General features: G+C 46.8%; 1 protein-coding gene and 1 long non-coding RNA gene across 5 annotated transcripts in view; one reads left to right on the plus strand and one right to left on the minus strand.

The window, feature by feature from the left end:
• Positions 1 to 7,125, minus strand: part of Nup210 (nucleoporin 210) — a 105,256-nt gene extending 98,131 nt beyond the window's left edge. Inside the window, exon 1 of one of the 2 annotated variants that reach the window (NM_018815.2) lies at positions 5,421 to 5,629. In NM_018815.2, coding sequence (NP_061285.2) covers positions 5,421 to 5,587 — 167 coding nt within the window. In that variant the 5' untranslated portion in view covers positions 5,588 to 5,629. Of the gene's footprint in view, positions 1 to 5,420 lie in introns of both variants that reach the window. The other variant, XM_006506400.4, reaches the window with a different exon arrangement.
• Positions 6,024 to 17,033, plus strand: Gm30364. 3 transcript variants are annotated; one of them, XR_003956467.1, is made up of 4 exons: positions 6,024 to 6,988; positions 13,842 to 13,999; positions 14,466 to 14,559; positions 14,824 to 17,033. It is a non-coding gene; the product is annotated as a predicted gene, 30364 (long non-coding RNA). The 3 variants fall into 3 exon arrangements; XR_377867.4 differs by having other exon boundaries at positions 6,867 to 7,103; XR_869268.3 differs by having other exon boundaries at positions 6,220 to 7,103; positions 13,842 to 14,559.
• The last annotated feature ends 433 nt before the right edge of the window (positions 17,034 to 17,466 follow it).

Genomic DNA, 17,466 nt, shown 5'->3' on the forward strand with positions numbered 1-17,466 from the left:
CAGGTCAGAAAATAACGGGAAAATACAAGGGGTGAGGGAGAGGGGTAAGAGAGACAAAGGAGATGGATGGGAAGGCTGGACTGCTGGTCAACCCAGTTTACCTATCTGCAGGGGCCATCTCTCATGAGTCTATGGGTAGAAGCCACCTCGGGGTCAGGCAGAATAGAGGAACCCCACAAAGGAAGTAGAAGAAAACCACCCAGGGCTCCAGGTCGGCTCAAGCCAACATGCTGACAGTTTCCAGAACCTTCCTCACACCGGTCCTGTAAGGTGAGCAAGCAGAGACACCCATCAGAAACCTCTGCAGCAGGCAGCTCTGGAGGCCAAGTGGGCATGGTTCTCAGAAAAGCAAATCTCAATGCTTGACCTGACCCTAACCAAGGTCTCACGTGACCTCTGCCTGCTGAGCTCTGGACCCTCACCTTCTGATAACCTGGTGAGAACCAGTTTTGCTTTTGTTTTTTTAAATCAAAGATGCTCAGCCGGACAAGGATCCAAATTCCTGAACATTCCCCACCCCTTCCCTTTTGGGCCAAATTATGAGGTCAGCTCTCACCGATGAGGTGAGACATCACCACCTACATTGGGGATAAGAGACAGGGATATTTCTGGTGAATGTGTTACCAGGCTTCATTGGGATTCAAGTGAACGTTGAATTACTTTCACTTTGTCCTTGTGTTTCCCCAACACCCTAACCGCACCAAGTGCACCTCCTCTCCCAACATGCTCAGCCCAGCCCTTGCTGTTCTCTCCGTTTGAACTCAAGGCCCAGCTGGCTTCCAGGGAAACGTATCCCAGAATACATGTCTGGGATTGTTGTCCATTTCTTCCACAGGCCATGTGCAAATGCTCCCAAAGTCCAACCCTGAATTCCAGGAAGCAGGGCATCACCCACTCCTTCACTGCCGCTCCTTCTGGCACAGTCCAGTGCATGTGGATGTCACCATTACCTGTCCGCTCTTTGTTAAAGTGACTCTCTGACTGCTCTGGGAATCCTTATTGCTAGCAGTTTGGGGAACAGAGGCAGGAGGTACAGCTCTCTACTGTCACTCTCAGCAGCCCGAGGAGTTCCCCTAGACTTTTAGGGACCTGAATTAGCAAAAATAGAGATTCACGGCTTCAATACATAAAAGAACTTCGGGACCAGCCAGTCTATGAAGAGGAGTTGGGGTTTATCTTCCGATTTCTATTGCTAACTTGGGGAGGAAAAGGTTTCTTTCAGCTTATAATTCTAAGGTCACAACCCATCACTGACAGAAGTCAGGGCAGGAACTTGGAGGCAGGAGCTGATGCAGAGGCCATGGAGGGGTACTGCTTACTGACTTGCTCCTCATGGCTTGCTTAGCTTGCTTGTATTGAAGGGCTACCAGTTCATGGGCTCCACAGCCAACAGTGAACTGGGTCCTCCCTACATCAAGCATCAGTTAAGAAAGTGCACCACAGACTTCCTCACAATCTGGTGGGGGTATTTTCTTACCTGAGGTTCCCTCTTCCAAAATGACTCTAGTTTGTGTCAAGTTCCCATAAACACTAGCCAGCTCAGGGTTTATTATGGATTTTTAAAAATCTTTAAAAATTTTTTCTAGCGGTGCAGTGGTGTCGCACTTTAATCCCAGCACTCGGGAGGCCAAGGCAGGCGGATTTCTGAGTTCGAAGCCAGCCTGGTCTACAGAGTGAGTTCCAGGACAGCCAGAGCTACACAGAGAAACCCTGTCTTGAAAAAAAAAATTTTTTTTCCTTTTCTAATTTATTCTATATGGGTAAGGGTGTTTTGTCTGCATATATATGTGTGTGCCCTATGTGTGTACAGTGGCCTCAGAGGCCAGAAGAAGGCACCAGATCCCCTAGAACTAGAGTTACATAGCTATGAGCCTCCACATAGGTGCTAGGAGTTAAACCCAGGTCCTCTGGAAAAGTGAGTTCTCTTAACCAAAGGGTCATCCCTCCAGCCCCCAGATATTATAATACAGGCTTGAGCACAAGGGTAAAGTGAGAAATGCCTAAAGAGAAAAAACAAAATGTACACACAAACAAACACAGTGTCACAAATAAGGCATGGTGGACACAAATAACTGTGTGTGCCAACTCATCAAGAGACAGTCACCTTTCTTTGTCTGGCTGGAGAAATGGCTCAGTGATATAGAACACTTGTTGCTCTTGTTGCTCTTGCAGAGGATGAGGGTTTGGTTTCCAGCACCAATTCGACCACTTATCACTTATAACCATCTGTAACCCCAGTTCCAGGGGATCCAACACTCTATTCTGGCCTCCTTAGGCACCAGGCACACACACATAAAATAAATAAATCGTAAAGAAAAAAAAAAAAAAGAAAAAAACTAAACAATCTTTCGTGTGTGTGTGTGTGTGTGTGTTCATATGTGTCCTATTTTAGTAGGTCTTGATGCCACCATCTTCAAATGGTTCCTATGAGATCAGAGAAGATTGCTGAAGGTCATGCAACAGAATTGCAATTGATAGGTAAACCTCTAGCTCAAGGGAACAAAGGGGTGATAAGAGTCTTTACAGAAAAACAGTTTTGTTTGAAATTTGAGAATGGGGGTGGGTGGTAATGAGGCCCTACCCAAAGTCATTTACATTCAGGCCTTACGCCTAGTTAATCAGACAGACAGTAACATATAAAGTCAGGCTGTCAGCCTGGTTCATTGGATGGATAGAGACAGATGGGGACAGAGAGAGAAATGTTAAGTCAACTGTAGTGAATTCTTACTCTCAGCCAAGCAGAGGTTTCAAACAGATTCTAGGGTAAAGTGCTTTCTTCCCTTGCCACTTCCCAACAACTCTCCCCATCTTTCTGTCCTAACTCACTTATCTCTTAGCTAAGAAGATTCAGGACCACACTAGGCAAATCTATCGGGCAGGTTTCTCTACTACCTCAGATAAGATTGATTCATTCATTCAGTGAGCTGAGAAGTTATACCACACACGCACAGGCGCGGATGCACAAGGTTTGCCTCAAGTATAGACCAACACCAGAGGGTCTCCAGACTTTACCTGGGTCTCATCCTCACTTCTCTCTCCTGCCTTATCTACCCCACTTCCCAACAGACCACCTTCTTAATGAACCACAGAACTGAAAGGAGACCACAATGTGCCTGAGTTTGGAGCAAAGTTGAAAGACAAGGGTGAAATTTCTTTTTTCCTCTCAATTCAAGTTTTTTGTGGATATCATTTGTATATACAAGGATACCTTTTAAAGGAACCAATAAAATAATTTTCCATGCAAAGTAGCTTACGCTAAATCATAACTTGGTCTGCAGCAAAGCTGTCTGGGTTTAACTGGAAAGACAAATGAGCCTGGCAAGTTTGCCAAGGCTGTGGCCCCAGGTCCCACTGATGGATGATGGGCTGGAAGGCCTTCAGCACCATCACCATCACCACACTGTGAGTGAGCTGCCACCTCTTCCCTCTCTGCATTCCCTCAAACGCAGCAACACCGACCAGATGACCTCCCAGTTACTGGATGCTACAATTCAGGAACTAGGAAAGGTAACTTAAAGCTACAGGCTCAGACATGCAGTCACTTCAGAGAACCTGGAGCTCAGCACTGAATTCCAAGGATGAGCAACACCCCCAGGGCCTGGCAGGGGTTAAATTGTCTTTGTTTTTCATCTCAGAGACTTGAAGTACTCCTGGATAAAGAGGCCATCTCCTCCAGGGAGAGATGACTGCAGGTGTGAGTCTTAGCTATCTGCCAACTCTCAAAGCCTCCAGGATTCTCAAAACTAAAGCAACGAGTGACTGTATTCAGAATAACATTTCTGATCTATGCTTGACTGACAGACCAGCTTCCGGTTGAGTAAGGGGGAAACTGCAACCAAACACCTTCAAAGAAGACACTTTTCAACCACACCTTAGGATGAAAGCCACCAGACACTAAACAATCCAGAGGGTACTTGGCATGCGTCTGAGGTATCTGAGCTTTTGAATGTCTTTCCCAGTCCTCCTACTGAGAATATAAAAATCTGCCAAGACCCATCAGCAACTCTCAGGAAAGTGCAGTTAGAGAGGAAGTAAAGACAGAAAATGTTATTCTAGGAAGAAACATACAGAACTTCCTAGGAAGCAGCACACAAATACACGCCAGGAGATTGATTCCCTTGGAGCCAGCTGTTTTAAATAGTCAGCTTCCTCTCTCTGGCCCATCTATCAAGCAGACAACTTCAACAATGGAGTGAGCATGTATCCCTCCAGAGTATTAACAGCTGACCTCCTCACTCAAAACAAAGCCCCAGAGAAGAATAAACACTTCCCCTTGGGTAAAGCATTTACTCCAAACTGCAATGGAAAGACTCTGCCTCTTCATACTCCAGAGGCCAACCTAAAGACACTCCAGACTGACCTCAAAGCGGCACTACTGCCTCAGCCTCCCTAGTGAAGTAATTATAGAGGTACAGTGCCACCCCCTATGAGGCAGACTTTTAAAACAAATTAAATTTGAGAACTACATATAGCAGAATGTGGCTCTGAGCTCTGGGCATCATATAGAACATTAACACACACACACCTAGCTAGTTAAGCCTTAGCCTAGATCAGTGGTTCTCAACCTTCCTAATGCTGTAAGCCTTTACTACAATTCCTCTGTTGTTGAACTGTACTAAAACCATAAAATTATTTTGTTGTTACTTCATAACTGTAATGTTGCTACTGTTGGAATCATAATGTGAATATCTGACAGGAGGCCCCAAACTGGGTTTTAACCCACAGGTTGAGAACCAATGACCTAAACACATTCTTAAGGAGGCTGGCAGCAAAATGTAGCCTGAGAGAAGGAAGGGACTATGTCGCACTAGTGAGGGTGTGGGTCAAGGGTGTGACCTGATCACACCCTACTCAGCCTGCACCCAGCAACGAGAAGTTCTCCCTTCATCTGCCTAGCCAAAGGCTGGACCGCAACACCCTGCTGGAAGCCAGGTCATCAAGGCAGACCCTACTCCACCAGCATCTAATTCCTTTGCCTCCCACTTCTGAGCTGGAAAATGGTCCTTTCATCCAAGATTTAATGACTCTCCCTAAGTGGCTTAACGGGTGTGGTGTGTCTCCCACAGACTCCTTGCCCAGGTCTCTACAGACACTCTTCTCACACCAGTCAGGCGCCAGGGGTGAGTCCCACCTCCCCCGTCTCCCACAGACTCCAGAGCGTGGCTGCTCAAGCTGGAGCTCCTCAGGGCCCTGACAGCTGGGGACCGAGGCCACGTGCGGCGCTGCCCTCCATGGCCCGCGATCACAGCCTCCTCTTCCCGCGCAGCCCAGACGCGAGTGGCCCAGGCGCCATGCGCAGAGAGAGAGCGCGCGCGCCGCGGGGTCACGCGGGGCCGGCTGGAGCGAGCACGCCACGCACCTGCGGCCCAAGCCCCCTCCCGCGCGCACCTGCCGCCTCCCGCCGGGCCCGCGCGCCTCACCAGCGGTAGCAGCCCTCAGAAGCTTCCAGAGTGAAGTTCACGCGCGTGGCCCGCGTGAAGGGCAGCAGCACCTTGGGAATGTTAAGCTTGGCGGCCGCGGCGGGACCCACTACCTGCAGCAACAGCAGCGCCCAGAGCGCCGGCTGCACTAGTGAGGCCCGCGCCATCCTCCCGGCCTCGCTAGCGCCCGGGCGCGCGCTCCCGCGCCCTCCACCGGCGCGCGCTGGGTAGCAGGTGGCCGCGTGGGGCGGGGCGAGCGCAGTGATGGGCGGGACCGGCGGGAAAGCGGAGAGCACGCGCCTGGTGCTGAGCCCCTAGAGCGCGCCGAATCCTGCGAGCTTTTTCAGCCCCGGAGCCCGTAGCGCGTGGCCTAAGGCCTCTGCCGCGCGCCCGTCTCTGGTGGCAGCCTTCCAGCAGGCTCGCTCTTGTTCATTCCGCCTTGTCTGGAGCCTCTGGCGGTGGAGCCAGGACATAGCACTAAGACAGGCGCCCTAGGACAGTGTGGAGCGCTCACTGATTAACACCCCCCCCCCCGCCCCCTTTCCAAAGCCACACTTCCCCAGGGGCCAAGAAGGTCTTGAGATATTCCGGGATCAATCCATCAGCAGGACAACACTGGGAACTTCCTGTTAAACAGCCCCATGGATGCTCCAAGGGAAATATCCGAAAGGTTAGTGAGGGAACAACACGTCCCTGAAAGTAGACGGTGCAACCTGACTTCAGCTGCACTAGGACCTGGATCGACCAGCGGGATCTGGAAGAAAAGTGACAGGCTGATGTCATGCATAAACAAAGACTTGAAGCTGAATTTCAGGCCGGCTGGGGAAGCCTCCTGGAGGAGAAACTCTCTGGAATGGATACTAAGGTCTCGCTGGGTTTCTGAGAGGCCACCATTCCTAGTCTATGTAGTTTTTGTTTGTCAGTTTGACACCAACTAGTGTCTTCTGGGGAGAGCAGCCTTAATTGGGAAAATACCCCCATCAGATTGGCCTGTAGACCTGTTTATGGAGCATTTTCTTAACTGATGATTGATGAGGGAGGGCCCAGATCACTGTGGGCTGTGCCACCTCTGTAAAGGAGGTTCTGAAGTGTTAAGAGAGCAAGCTGAGCAAACCATACGGAACAAGCCAGTAAGTTGTCTTCCTCCGTGGCGCTGGCTTCAGGTCCTGCCCTGGTTGAGTGCCTGGCTTCCCTCAATGATCCAGTGTGGCTGGGATAAGGAAGCCGAATAAACCCTTTCCTTCCTAACTCGCTTTTGCCTTGGGACATTTGGATACAAGGAGGGACATTTGGAGGGCACCCTCAGGCCCTAAGGACCCTGGACCAGGAATGGGGGTGAGAGGAGCTACCCAGAAGAGGACAAGTCTTCCAGGCTGGGTACCACGTGCTACAGGAGGAGGGAAAGTTCCACCATCCTCTTCCAGGAAATAAAAGAAAAGCAACGCTCCTCCAGGGTGTCTGTGCAAACTCTTCCTGCGCGTTCTTGGTGATGCTTCATTGTTTTTAGTTTCCAGCGCTGGAGATCACACACCCGGCTTCACTCCTGAGCCTTTCATGCTTTTAACCAGGTACTAGGATCAGGTGGCTAAAATTAAAGAGGTTCGAAGGAATTCACAGTGACAGATCCATTCTTCATCCAGGACCTGCTATGGGCAGCCAGTGTCTTCCACATAGGATGCATTAGTAAGTTTGAGAGTGCCTGGATCCCATGGCAGGCAGGTAACCAAGATACATAAAACAGACCTGGTAGGACACAAGGAGACTGTAGTCTTTAGACCATTATGATCACAGGACCCTTTGGTTGCAGTTCTCTGGTTATCCAGACGTCAGTAACATATATATATATGTGTGTGTGTGTATGTGTATGTGTGTGTGTGTGTATATATATATGTGTGTGTGTGTGTGTGTGTGTGTGTGTGTGTATGTGTATATATATATATATATATATATACATACATTTATTTATTTGTTTCTTTCTGTTTATCCTCAGAGCCTGAGGGTGCCCTCCAAATGACCCTCCTTCCATCCAACTGTCCCATGACAAAGCAGCTTAGGAAGGCAAGGTTTATTTGGCTTACTTATTTCAACCACACTGGGTCATTGAAGGAAGCCAAATTGGGCACTCAAGCAGGGCAGTGCACACAGAGGTCAGAGGAGAACCTGTGGGAGCTGGTTCTCACTCTCCACTGCAGCAAGGGCTCTTACCCACTAAGCCATCTACCTGGCCTCAGTCATGGATATGTAAGAGAACATCAAGGCTGAAAATGATGATAACATGTTCTATAAAATACATTTATCCCAGAGAAATAAAAATTGATGTTCTCACAACCCTGTGGGTAAGATGATTCATGGGTTAAGCCTAAACTGGCTGCAGCCCAGAAGTCCTTTGATAGATGAGTTCACTGTGGCAGGCTCATAATATGAAATATTATTCAGCAATAAAAAAGAATGGGTTGTTGAATTTTCAGATGGAAAAATATTTAAGGTTACTGGGACTGGAGAGATAGGTTGGCAGTTAAGAGCACCTTTTACTCTTGCAGAGGATCCAGATTTAGTTCCCAGCACCCACAACTGTGAGTTCCAGTGCCAGGGAACCTAGCACTCTCTTCTGCCACAGTAAGTGTGTGAAGGTCAGAGAGCCACTTGCAAAGGCAAGTTTCTCCTGCCACTGTGAGGGTCCTGGGAGTGGTACTGATGATAACAGGCTTGGCAGCAAGCGCCAGTACCCACCGAGCCATCTTGCTGGCCTCTTCACATAGTATTCTTGAGATGATAAAGTACAGGAAGGTCTAATGGAGGGGTGATGATGGCCAGGGAGTAGGGTGGAGTGTGGCTGTCACAGGCAAAGAGACTGTTTTCAGGGTGTTGGGGATGTAAGTTGGCCTCACTTAGAACAGCCCTCTGGTTTCATAAGCTCTTACAGTTGGAGAAACAGGTAGGGTGCATGAGACTTCTCTACATGAATCCACAAAGAGAGGGAAGAGAGGGAGAGTTGTACTTTAATATAGGCTTGTGAATGCCTACCCATGATCCCAGGATTGTGGTTTCTAGTGTGGGCCACATATAAAGACCCTGTTATGCAAACAGTGAAGCCAGTGGACACACTTACTGACTGTGTTCCTTGTGTGACCAGGGCATTCTCCTTCCCAAGAACAATCAGTGGTTATCAGTAAATGTTTAAGAATTTATCTTTCACACTGTACACCTTCTCACCTTCTCAGAGTTTTGGTCATTTAATGGCAGGGTAAGAAATGATGTCTGGTGCCATGGGTAAAGAGCCTCGCCTCCTAGGTAGAGATCTCAGCCCCTCCCACTAGTCTTCTTTTCTGGGTGTTAATACTTCATTTGAGAAGGTCCCAGAAGGCATCTTGAGCAGTCTCTGTGGCCCCAGCATAGATCCCTGGGGACAGGAGAGAAACAGATTGTGTGAGGACACTTTGTCAACCTGATAAATAAACTAAGAAAATATTTCCTGCAACTTGTCATCCACTTTCTCTCAAACTTCTGTCATTTCTTTAACACCCTAAAAAAAAATTATTTATTTATTTATTTATTTTTTACAGTATCTGAGTACCACCTGCACTGTTACTTCCCATTTGTCTTTGGATCGAAGTGTTTACATCTATTTGTTTAAGAAGTGGGCTTTGCTGCTTCTCTAAATAGGAAACCAGGACCAGCTGCCAGAATAGAAGCAGCCTCAAAATAAAGGAAACAAAGGGATGCCATGATCTCCAGACAGTGATTCCTGGAGGAACTCAGAGCCAAGGCCCAATTCCGGCTGTCATGTGGAGGATGTCAAGCCAGGGTCAGGAGCCACAGTGCCAAGCTGGACCTTTGTCTAGGCCACTGAAGGGCTTGGGAGAACAAGTTTCACACAGCTAAATTTTCCTGCAGGGTGTTGTCATATTGGAGGGTACACAACACCTTTTTGTAACAATTCAGTAATTTTAAAATCATTTTATAGTGGAGTCACAACAGGTGACAAAATAGTCTGACAAGGCCTGGGGACCTTAAGCCTTATTGCTGTCTCATGCTGTGTCACCTGTCCCAACCCTGGGTCAATCTCACTCCCCCTGCATTGACTTCCCTGTTTTTAATACAGAGGATGAAGACAGTGGTGACTCCATCTGGATTTCACTGTGAACCTAACAGACAAGGACTCCTTCTGTGTAGAATATAACCACAACACTACTGCCATACCTAAAATATTAACAGCAATACATTGGTCATAAAATGTGGGAAGCCACATGTGCCGTTGCAGAGTGGCGCTGGCTACTGCTGGCCACCACGCATAAGTTTGGGCAAACAACCAATGTGTAAATATGCAGTAAAGTTTTTTGCCAAGATACTGCCTGGCCCGGGCATGATAATGAGGTTCTGTGAGGTACTGAGAGAATAACCAATCAGATGTGAGACATGCAAATGAGGTATGATAATGAGGTTCTGTGAGGTACTGAGAGAATAACCAATCAGATGTGAGACATGCAAATGAGGTATGTTAATGAGGTTCTGTGAGGTACTGAGAGAGAATAACCAATCAGATGAGGAACATGCAAATGAGGTATAGTGCATAACCAATCCGGGTGTGAGACACGCCTCTCCTAGGCCTATATAAGCAGCACCAGTTCTGGGCTGGGGGTCTCTTCCCCTCTGCAATCAAGTTCTCCCAATAAACGTGTGCAGAAGGATCCTGTTGCAGCGCCGTTCTTGCTGGCAAGTGGGATGCGCACAAGAATAAAATGCACACGTAGAGTTAGGCATGGTGGTGCATGCCCTGGCACTTGGCAGGCAGAGACAGATCTCTGAGTTTAAGGCCAACCTGATCTACCTAGTGAGTATATATTCAAGGGTTCTTAGCAAGACCCTGTCTATGAAAAATACGTAGGTAAAGGATTAGTGGTCCATGTCTGTGATGGGCAGTCCTACCTGGATGGGAGAGCACCAGGGGACTGGAAATCCCTCACTTGCCCAAGAGCCTTCTAGAATTCTGCATGCTGAAGATAATGGCAGCACTTAGGGAGGACACTATCATTGCTGCCCAGACATAATCTGCTGGAGTCCATCTTCTCACAGTTAATCTTGCATGTGGACTAGCTATGGGCTGTTCCACTGGCACTTGGTCACTGATGGTTGTTTAGCTGATTGGCCCCATCACCCCCTGCCAGGATGAATGAACATTTGTTTCTGACAACAGCTTCTTTAGAATGGCAGCCCTCTCTCCACACTCATGCATTTCCTTCTTCCCATGGCATTGTGTGAGGATAGTGGCTACAGAGTAAGAAATTGTAGGTAGTGGGGCTGGAGCAATGGCCTCTGAGAACAGAGTGCCAGCTGTGCTGTCCAGGACCCATATTTGATTACCAGCCACCACCCACATGGCAACTCACAACCACCTGTAAGTCCAGGCCCTAGGAATCTGACACCCTCTTCTGGCCTCTAAAGGCACTGCACACATATGGTGCACATACCTATAAGAAGGCAAAACACACACATTAGGAAAGGAAGCAAGTGAGAAAATAAATTGTAGGCAGCTTGTCAAAGCATTAAGCCCCCTAGAAGTACAGACAGGCAGCGGGGCATGAGGGAGAGAACCTGTAATCCCTGTACCTGTTGGGTCTGAGGAGGCAGATTGAGAGTTAGAAGCCAGCCTGGGCTATGTATAAAGACCTTTAAAAAAAAGAGTCTTAGGCAATGTGGGGTCCCAGCTGCCTCAAGCTGCCTCACCACTACACTCATGAATCCCGGTCCCTCTACTCCTTGCTCTCTAGAACTGCCTCAGAGCTTGGCAGTGTGCATTCTGTTTCCATGACAGTTAATTTTGCATTTGGACTACCTACGGGCTGTTCCACTGGCTGAGCAAGCATGGCTACTGTACCTGTGAGAGGCTGTCAGTGGAAGAGATTTGTGCAGGAATCTGTGGACTCCTCCTGTACTGCACCAGTGTGGTATTGGGCTCATCCATTACCCCACCACCACCACCAAGGGACCAAGTAGAAGAAAAGGAAAGAAGGTTTCCATGTCCTGCACAAAGTAAAGGTTCCCACTGGCAGCAAAGGCCTGACAGGAAGGCTTCACACACAGCTGTGGTAACACATAATTAAGATAAATTTCAGGGGGCTGGGAGACAGCTGTCAGGAAAGTTGTACAAGCAAGAAAACTTGGGCTCATCTCCCAAAGCCATCAGAAAAGCTAGTCATGTAGGCTCCCAGCCTTGGGGAGGTAGAGACAGGTGGGTTCTAGGAGTTCCCAGCCCAGTCAGTTCAACCAAAACAACAAGTTCAATTAGAAAGCCTGTCTCAAAATAATAGTAATAATAATAATAATAATAATAATAATAATAATATCACCAGCATACAAACATGAGGATCTGTGTTTGGATTCCCAAGATACATGTGAGAATGGGTTCAATAGTGAATATCTAAAATCCCAGTGAGCTGTAGCAAGATGGGAGGTGGAACTACCCAAGGCTGTCTACTGACCTGCAGAAGTGCACAATGGCACATGCATGCCCACATTCACAAATAGGAATACATACACACAGATGTAATGATGAATAAGGTAGAGAGCACTTGAAAAGGACCCCCAGTGTTGACCCTCCTCTCCACCTTTACATACACCTAAACATGCAGGAACACGTACACCTACACACACACACACACACACACACATATAATGACTTTTAAATTTGTATTTAATTTTTAAATGTGTATGGACATTTTTCCTGCATGTATATCTGTGTACTACATGTATGCCTGGTGCCTGAGGAGATAACACACTCTGACAAAGGAGTGTTGGATTCCTTGAGACTAGAATTACAGATAGTTGTAAGCTGCCATGTAGGTGATGGGACTTAAACCAGGATCCTCTAGAACAACACCCGCTGTTCTTAACTGCAAAGCCCCGTATATAAATAGTAAAGAGAAACTCCAGTTTCTTTTTCATACTTTTCTGTTATGTTCACTGAGGGATGAAGCCAGTTGTTCTGTCAGCCTCCCAGTTCTCAGATTTTCCATTCTCTACCTGAGATTTCCTGTCAGTGCCCAGGCGACTTCCTCTGAGATGTTTCTGTCTCCTTCCTGACCCAAGAAGCAGCTTACCTGAGTACATTTAAGTAGCCAGCCAGGGAGCTTCAGCTAAAAGCAACAGTGTGTGTGTGTGTGTGTGTGTGTGTCTGTGTGTGTGTGTGTGTGTGTGTGTGTGTGTGTGTGTGTGTCTGTGTGTCTGTGTCTCTGTGTGTGTGTGTATGTGTGTGTGTGTGTGTGTGTCTGTGTCTGTGTGTGTGTCTGTGTGTGTGACACAGGTTGCTTTGTTACAGTGTATTTTAAGACATAACCTGGCATGATTGACTTGCACAGCCTGGGGGATTTCCCATCTATCAGAAACATTAATGAGCTGAAATTCCAGTGAGTTAGAGGAGGACATTTTCCTGCTATTTCTACACTAATTTTGAGAAAAAGCAGGATTTTTTTTTTTAGTTTTATTTGTGTGTGTGTGTGTGTGTGTATGTGTGTGTGTGTTCATGTGCAGTGCCCATGGAGACCAGAAAAGGGTGTTGGATCCCCCTTGAACTAGAGTCAATTGTGAAGTGCCTTATGTGGATTTGGGGAATTGCTCAGGTCTTCTGGAAGGGCAGCAGAAACTCTTAATCAACTGAGCCTTCTCTCCAGCCCCAAGGCAGGAATCTTTACTAGAAATTTCTTAGTTTATCTGCCACTACTTTTATCTCAGGGCTAAAAGGAAGTGTTTTAGAAGATAAATCCAAGTTGTCCAACACATTAAATGAAAACTGGTGCGGCGATACAGTCTGCTGTATTAGAGCAACGGGAGGGTTCCAGGACCATCCCCCTCCCCCAAGGCTCCCTGTGGTGAACAGACAGATTTGAAAGGAGCTAAACAGTAGTAGAGATAAAAGGAAAAGAAAGATTAGAAGGGACAGACACAGGCAGTAGACAGATAAAGGGAATAGGCAGATTAGAAAAGGTGTGTTTATATACGGGAAGAAATCACAGCCCAGGGTGTGAATCCCATAGCCTAACGGGATTCAACCCTCTTTGCCCTTCTATTCAACCCTCTTTACCCTTCTATCTATAAAGCAGGGGCTAGGAGGACCAGCAAAGGATTTTTAAGGAAACTCAGTGGGCTTGGAGATCACACAGTGTCTTGACACAGTATCCTGGTGTGCAGGACAGACAGTGGCTCACAGAATCTCTGCCAAGTGGCCAAACCAGAAGCCAATGGTGTGTGACACACATCTGTCTGGGTGTGCCAGCAGACTCAGGCTCTCTTCTTGTGGCAGTGTGTCCAGGCATGAGCCTGGGCTATCTCTTTGCTCTTTGGCAGGTCAAGACTTAATAGAACTTTGAAGGAAGTGTTGCACCAAGATGTAAGAGATCTTTTCTTTCTTACTTTCTTTTTCTGCAGCGCTGTGGCTGGCACCCAGGACCTACTCACAGAAGTGTCAGTGATAAGATCTTGATTCTGAGCACATTCGAATTTCAAGGCCAGTAGATCTTCCCCTTCCTTTGTTTTATGAACACAAGTCCCCAGAAAGAAGCTACATCTTCAAACTGAAATCTTCTGTAAGGCTCATGAATCATTGAAAAGTTCAATGACTGTGGAGAGGTTACAATGTTCCTGGTCCAGAAGTTGTTTAGTACTTCTCTTGGGCTATTTTTAGTACCTTAAGTAGCCATTTGTTTCCCCACCTCTGCCAGACCTAACCTCCTGTAACAAACAGATACAAACAGATCTCCTTTAGGGAAATATTAACAAAATCGCAGTTTCCAAAAGGCTTTAGCGGCTGAAGCCTATAACAGAGGTCTCCTCACCCTGCTGGAACCACCTGCCTAATGTTTCTGCCAATGTAAAAGTGTCTTGGCTTGCAGCCTTCCTTGTTACATTACTCTAAAACCTTCCTGAAACTGCTTTCAAATAGGAATGTGGAATTTGGGCTCACTTAGATGAATGGAAAAAAAAAAAAGAAATAAAAAGGAAAGAAAAGGAATAATTATCCTTTTAGTGACATAATGCATTTTTCCTTCCCAGAATTCCTGCCCCTGAGGATGGTCTCATCAGCCACTGTGAGATTAGGATGGGTTTGTCTGCCTAGATTTCTTTGGGATGCCAGCCCAGGGCTCAGGTATGCTTTGCGGGGGCGAGGGTGGGGGTGGGGGCGGGGGTGGGGCGGGGGTCTTTGGGGTTATTTCTCACTCTGCCTTTAAAACCCCCCTCCAATGTAGTTGCTTGTCTGCTAAGAGGTTGGCTTCTATGCTGACTTAACTCAAGTTCTCTAGCTTTTCTCTCCTCCTCCATCCTCCTCCTCTGGACAGATGCTAAGCATTATAGCTTGCCTTCCCTGGGATTTCTCTTTTAAACTCTAATAAAAGTATCTTCTTTTGAATAGGTTTTAGCCTTGCTTGACTTTCAAACTCTGCCTGACTTTAAACTCTTTGATTCAACTGAGAAAGTGAATCCATTCCTGTACCTGGAGGGTATCAGTCTCTCTGCCTCAGAGCTTGAGTCTTCAAACTAGATGGACTCAGTAAAGAATGTGAATGTGCTCGGCTTCGGGCCATGTCTCCTTCCCAAGGGATAGTGTTGCACATTTGCAGGACACCGGTTTCAGAGCTTTGCTGGTGTCAGTAATGTGGAGAGGGATCCTGACCACATAAAATAATCATGAACATGAATATGAATAAACTCTAGTAGTTCACACCCTGACCAAATTTCTTAGGAGACCTAGGTCCCAATCTTTTCACACAATCCAGAACAAAACACAGCTCATATTGACACACACATTTAAGTAAGTGAGATATTTAATAAGTTAAAAATAATAGTGAAGAGGTTTTTAAAAAATTCTTATTTTGCTACAGCGTCTTACTATGTTGCCCAGGATGACACTAAACTCACAATCCTCCTGCCTTAGCTTCCCAAGTGCTGAGATTATGAGCATGCATCACCATGCCTCCCTATAAAGAAAGTTTAGTGAATTTCTGCTACATGCTACAACATGGGTGATCACTGAAAACACTGTGCTCTGGGAAGGAAAGCATCCTGGAAGGGACAATTATCATATGAACTGGTGTGAATGCACAGAAAGCCAAAGCACAGAAGCTGGAGTCAGATCAGTAGCTCCAGGCTGGGGATGGTGGGAGTGGGGGTGGCTTACTAATGGTTACAGGCTTTCAGGGCAAGCAAAATGTTATAAACTAGACTGTGGCTGCTGTTGCTCAGCTCTGTGAATATACTAAAAAGCATGGACCTGAATGCAGTAAGTAGGCGGATTTTAGGATGTATGAAGTATGTCTCGGGTTGGAGAGATGGCTCAGCGGTTAAGAGCACTGACTGCTCTTCCAAAGGTCCTGAGTTCAAACCCAGCAACCACATGGTGGCTCACAACCACCTGTAATGAGATCTGACGCCCTCTTCTGGTGTGTCTGAAGACAGCTACAGTGTACTTACATATAATAATAAGTAAATCTTTTTTAAAAAAGAAATATATCTCATTGAGACCATAAAACAATTGGTTGGAATGACCAACACCCAGTCTGAAAGGACAGCTGTAAAATCCTCACATATTCATGGTTCACACAAGGAGGACAGCTGCCAAAGATCGTGAGTGTGAGCAAGCTGGAAGAATCTTCATTTCCCTACTTGAGAGAATGGATAACTGAAGCACAGAATCACAGTCAAGACCTACAACAGAACACAACAGCTTCAACAGATGGATCAAATCTACAAGTCAACATGGTTAGAGCACAAAGTTGTCGCATTGTGTGCTAAAATCATATTGGGAGACACAGTGTAGTGATGCATGCCTTTATTCCCAGCAAGGAGGAGGAAGAGGAAGAGGCAGGTGGATCTCTATGAGTTCAAGGCCAGCCTGATTGTATTAGAGAGATTTTTTTTTCCATTGTCATAAAACGCCATGACAATAAACACCTTGGGGAGGAAAGGTTTTATTTTGCTTATAGTTCCATATCACAGCCCATCATCAAAGGAAATCAGTGTGGAAACTCAAGGCAGGAACTGAAGCAGAGGTCATTGAGGAGTGCCACATACTGGCTTGCTCCCCATAGCCTGCTCAACCTGCTTCCTTTCTTTCTAAGATTGTATTTTTAAGTATGTGTATGTATGCCACACACATGCACATGCACACACACATGTATGCACGCACGTGTGCAAGAGTGCCAGGTTCCCTAGAGCTTGATTTACAAGCACTTATGAGCTGCTTGGCATGAGTTCTGGGAACTTCTGGAAAATAGCATATGCTCTTAGTTGCTGAGCCATCTCTCCTGCATTCTTATCATAACCAGTTCCTTTCATTAAAATAAGTTATCCTATTTTGTATATGAGTGTTTTGCCTGCATCTGTTTCTGTGTACTCAGTGCCTGCAGAGGTCAGAAGAGAGTGTCAGATTCCCTAAAACTACAATTTCAGAAGGTTGTGAGTGGCCACATGAGTGCTAGGAATTGAACCCAGGTGGTCTGCAAGGGCAGACAAGGCTTGTAACCCCTGAGCCATTTCTCTAGTCCCCCCATTACCATTTTTAAAGTGCACAGTTCAGTGGCATTGAGTACAGCTATAGCCACCTTTCAATTCTGGGACATTTTTGTGGTCCCAAATTGAAACTCCTCCAGGACTCCCAAGTGCATCCACATAGCATTTGTCAATATCTGTTCACTTAGCAGATGACCTCAGACATATCTGTGTTGTAGTGTATGAGTCCACTGTGTGTGTGTGTGTGTGTTTGTGAGAGAGAGAGAGAGAGAGAGAGAGAGAGAGAGAGAGAGAGAGAGAGAGAGAGGGAGAGAGGAGAGAGAGAGAGAGCGCACACCCATGCGCATGGCACTTGCTTCATCTGTCACAAGACAGCATCTGCTGGGTTCACTTCCAGCTTTTGAGTATTGAGGATAATGCTGATATGAACACAGAGCAGACCCATTAAGGAAGATGTTTCCAGGGTCCTGAATATGGTCCAGAGTGGAGAGTTGGTTACAAGTACCTCATTGGAGTGCTAGACCCTGTCGGTGTGTATAGTGCCTCC

The sequence above is a fragment of the Mus musculus genome, chromosome 6 (genome assembly GCF_000001635.26).
Source record: "Mus musculus strain C57BL/6J chromosome 6, GRCm38.p6 C57BL/6J".
Lineage (NCBI taxonomy): Eukaryota > Metazoa > Chordata > Mammalia > Rodentia > Muridae > Mus > Mus musculus.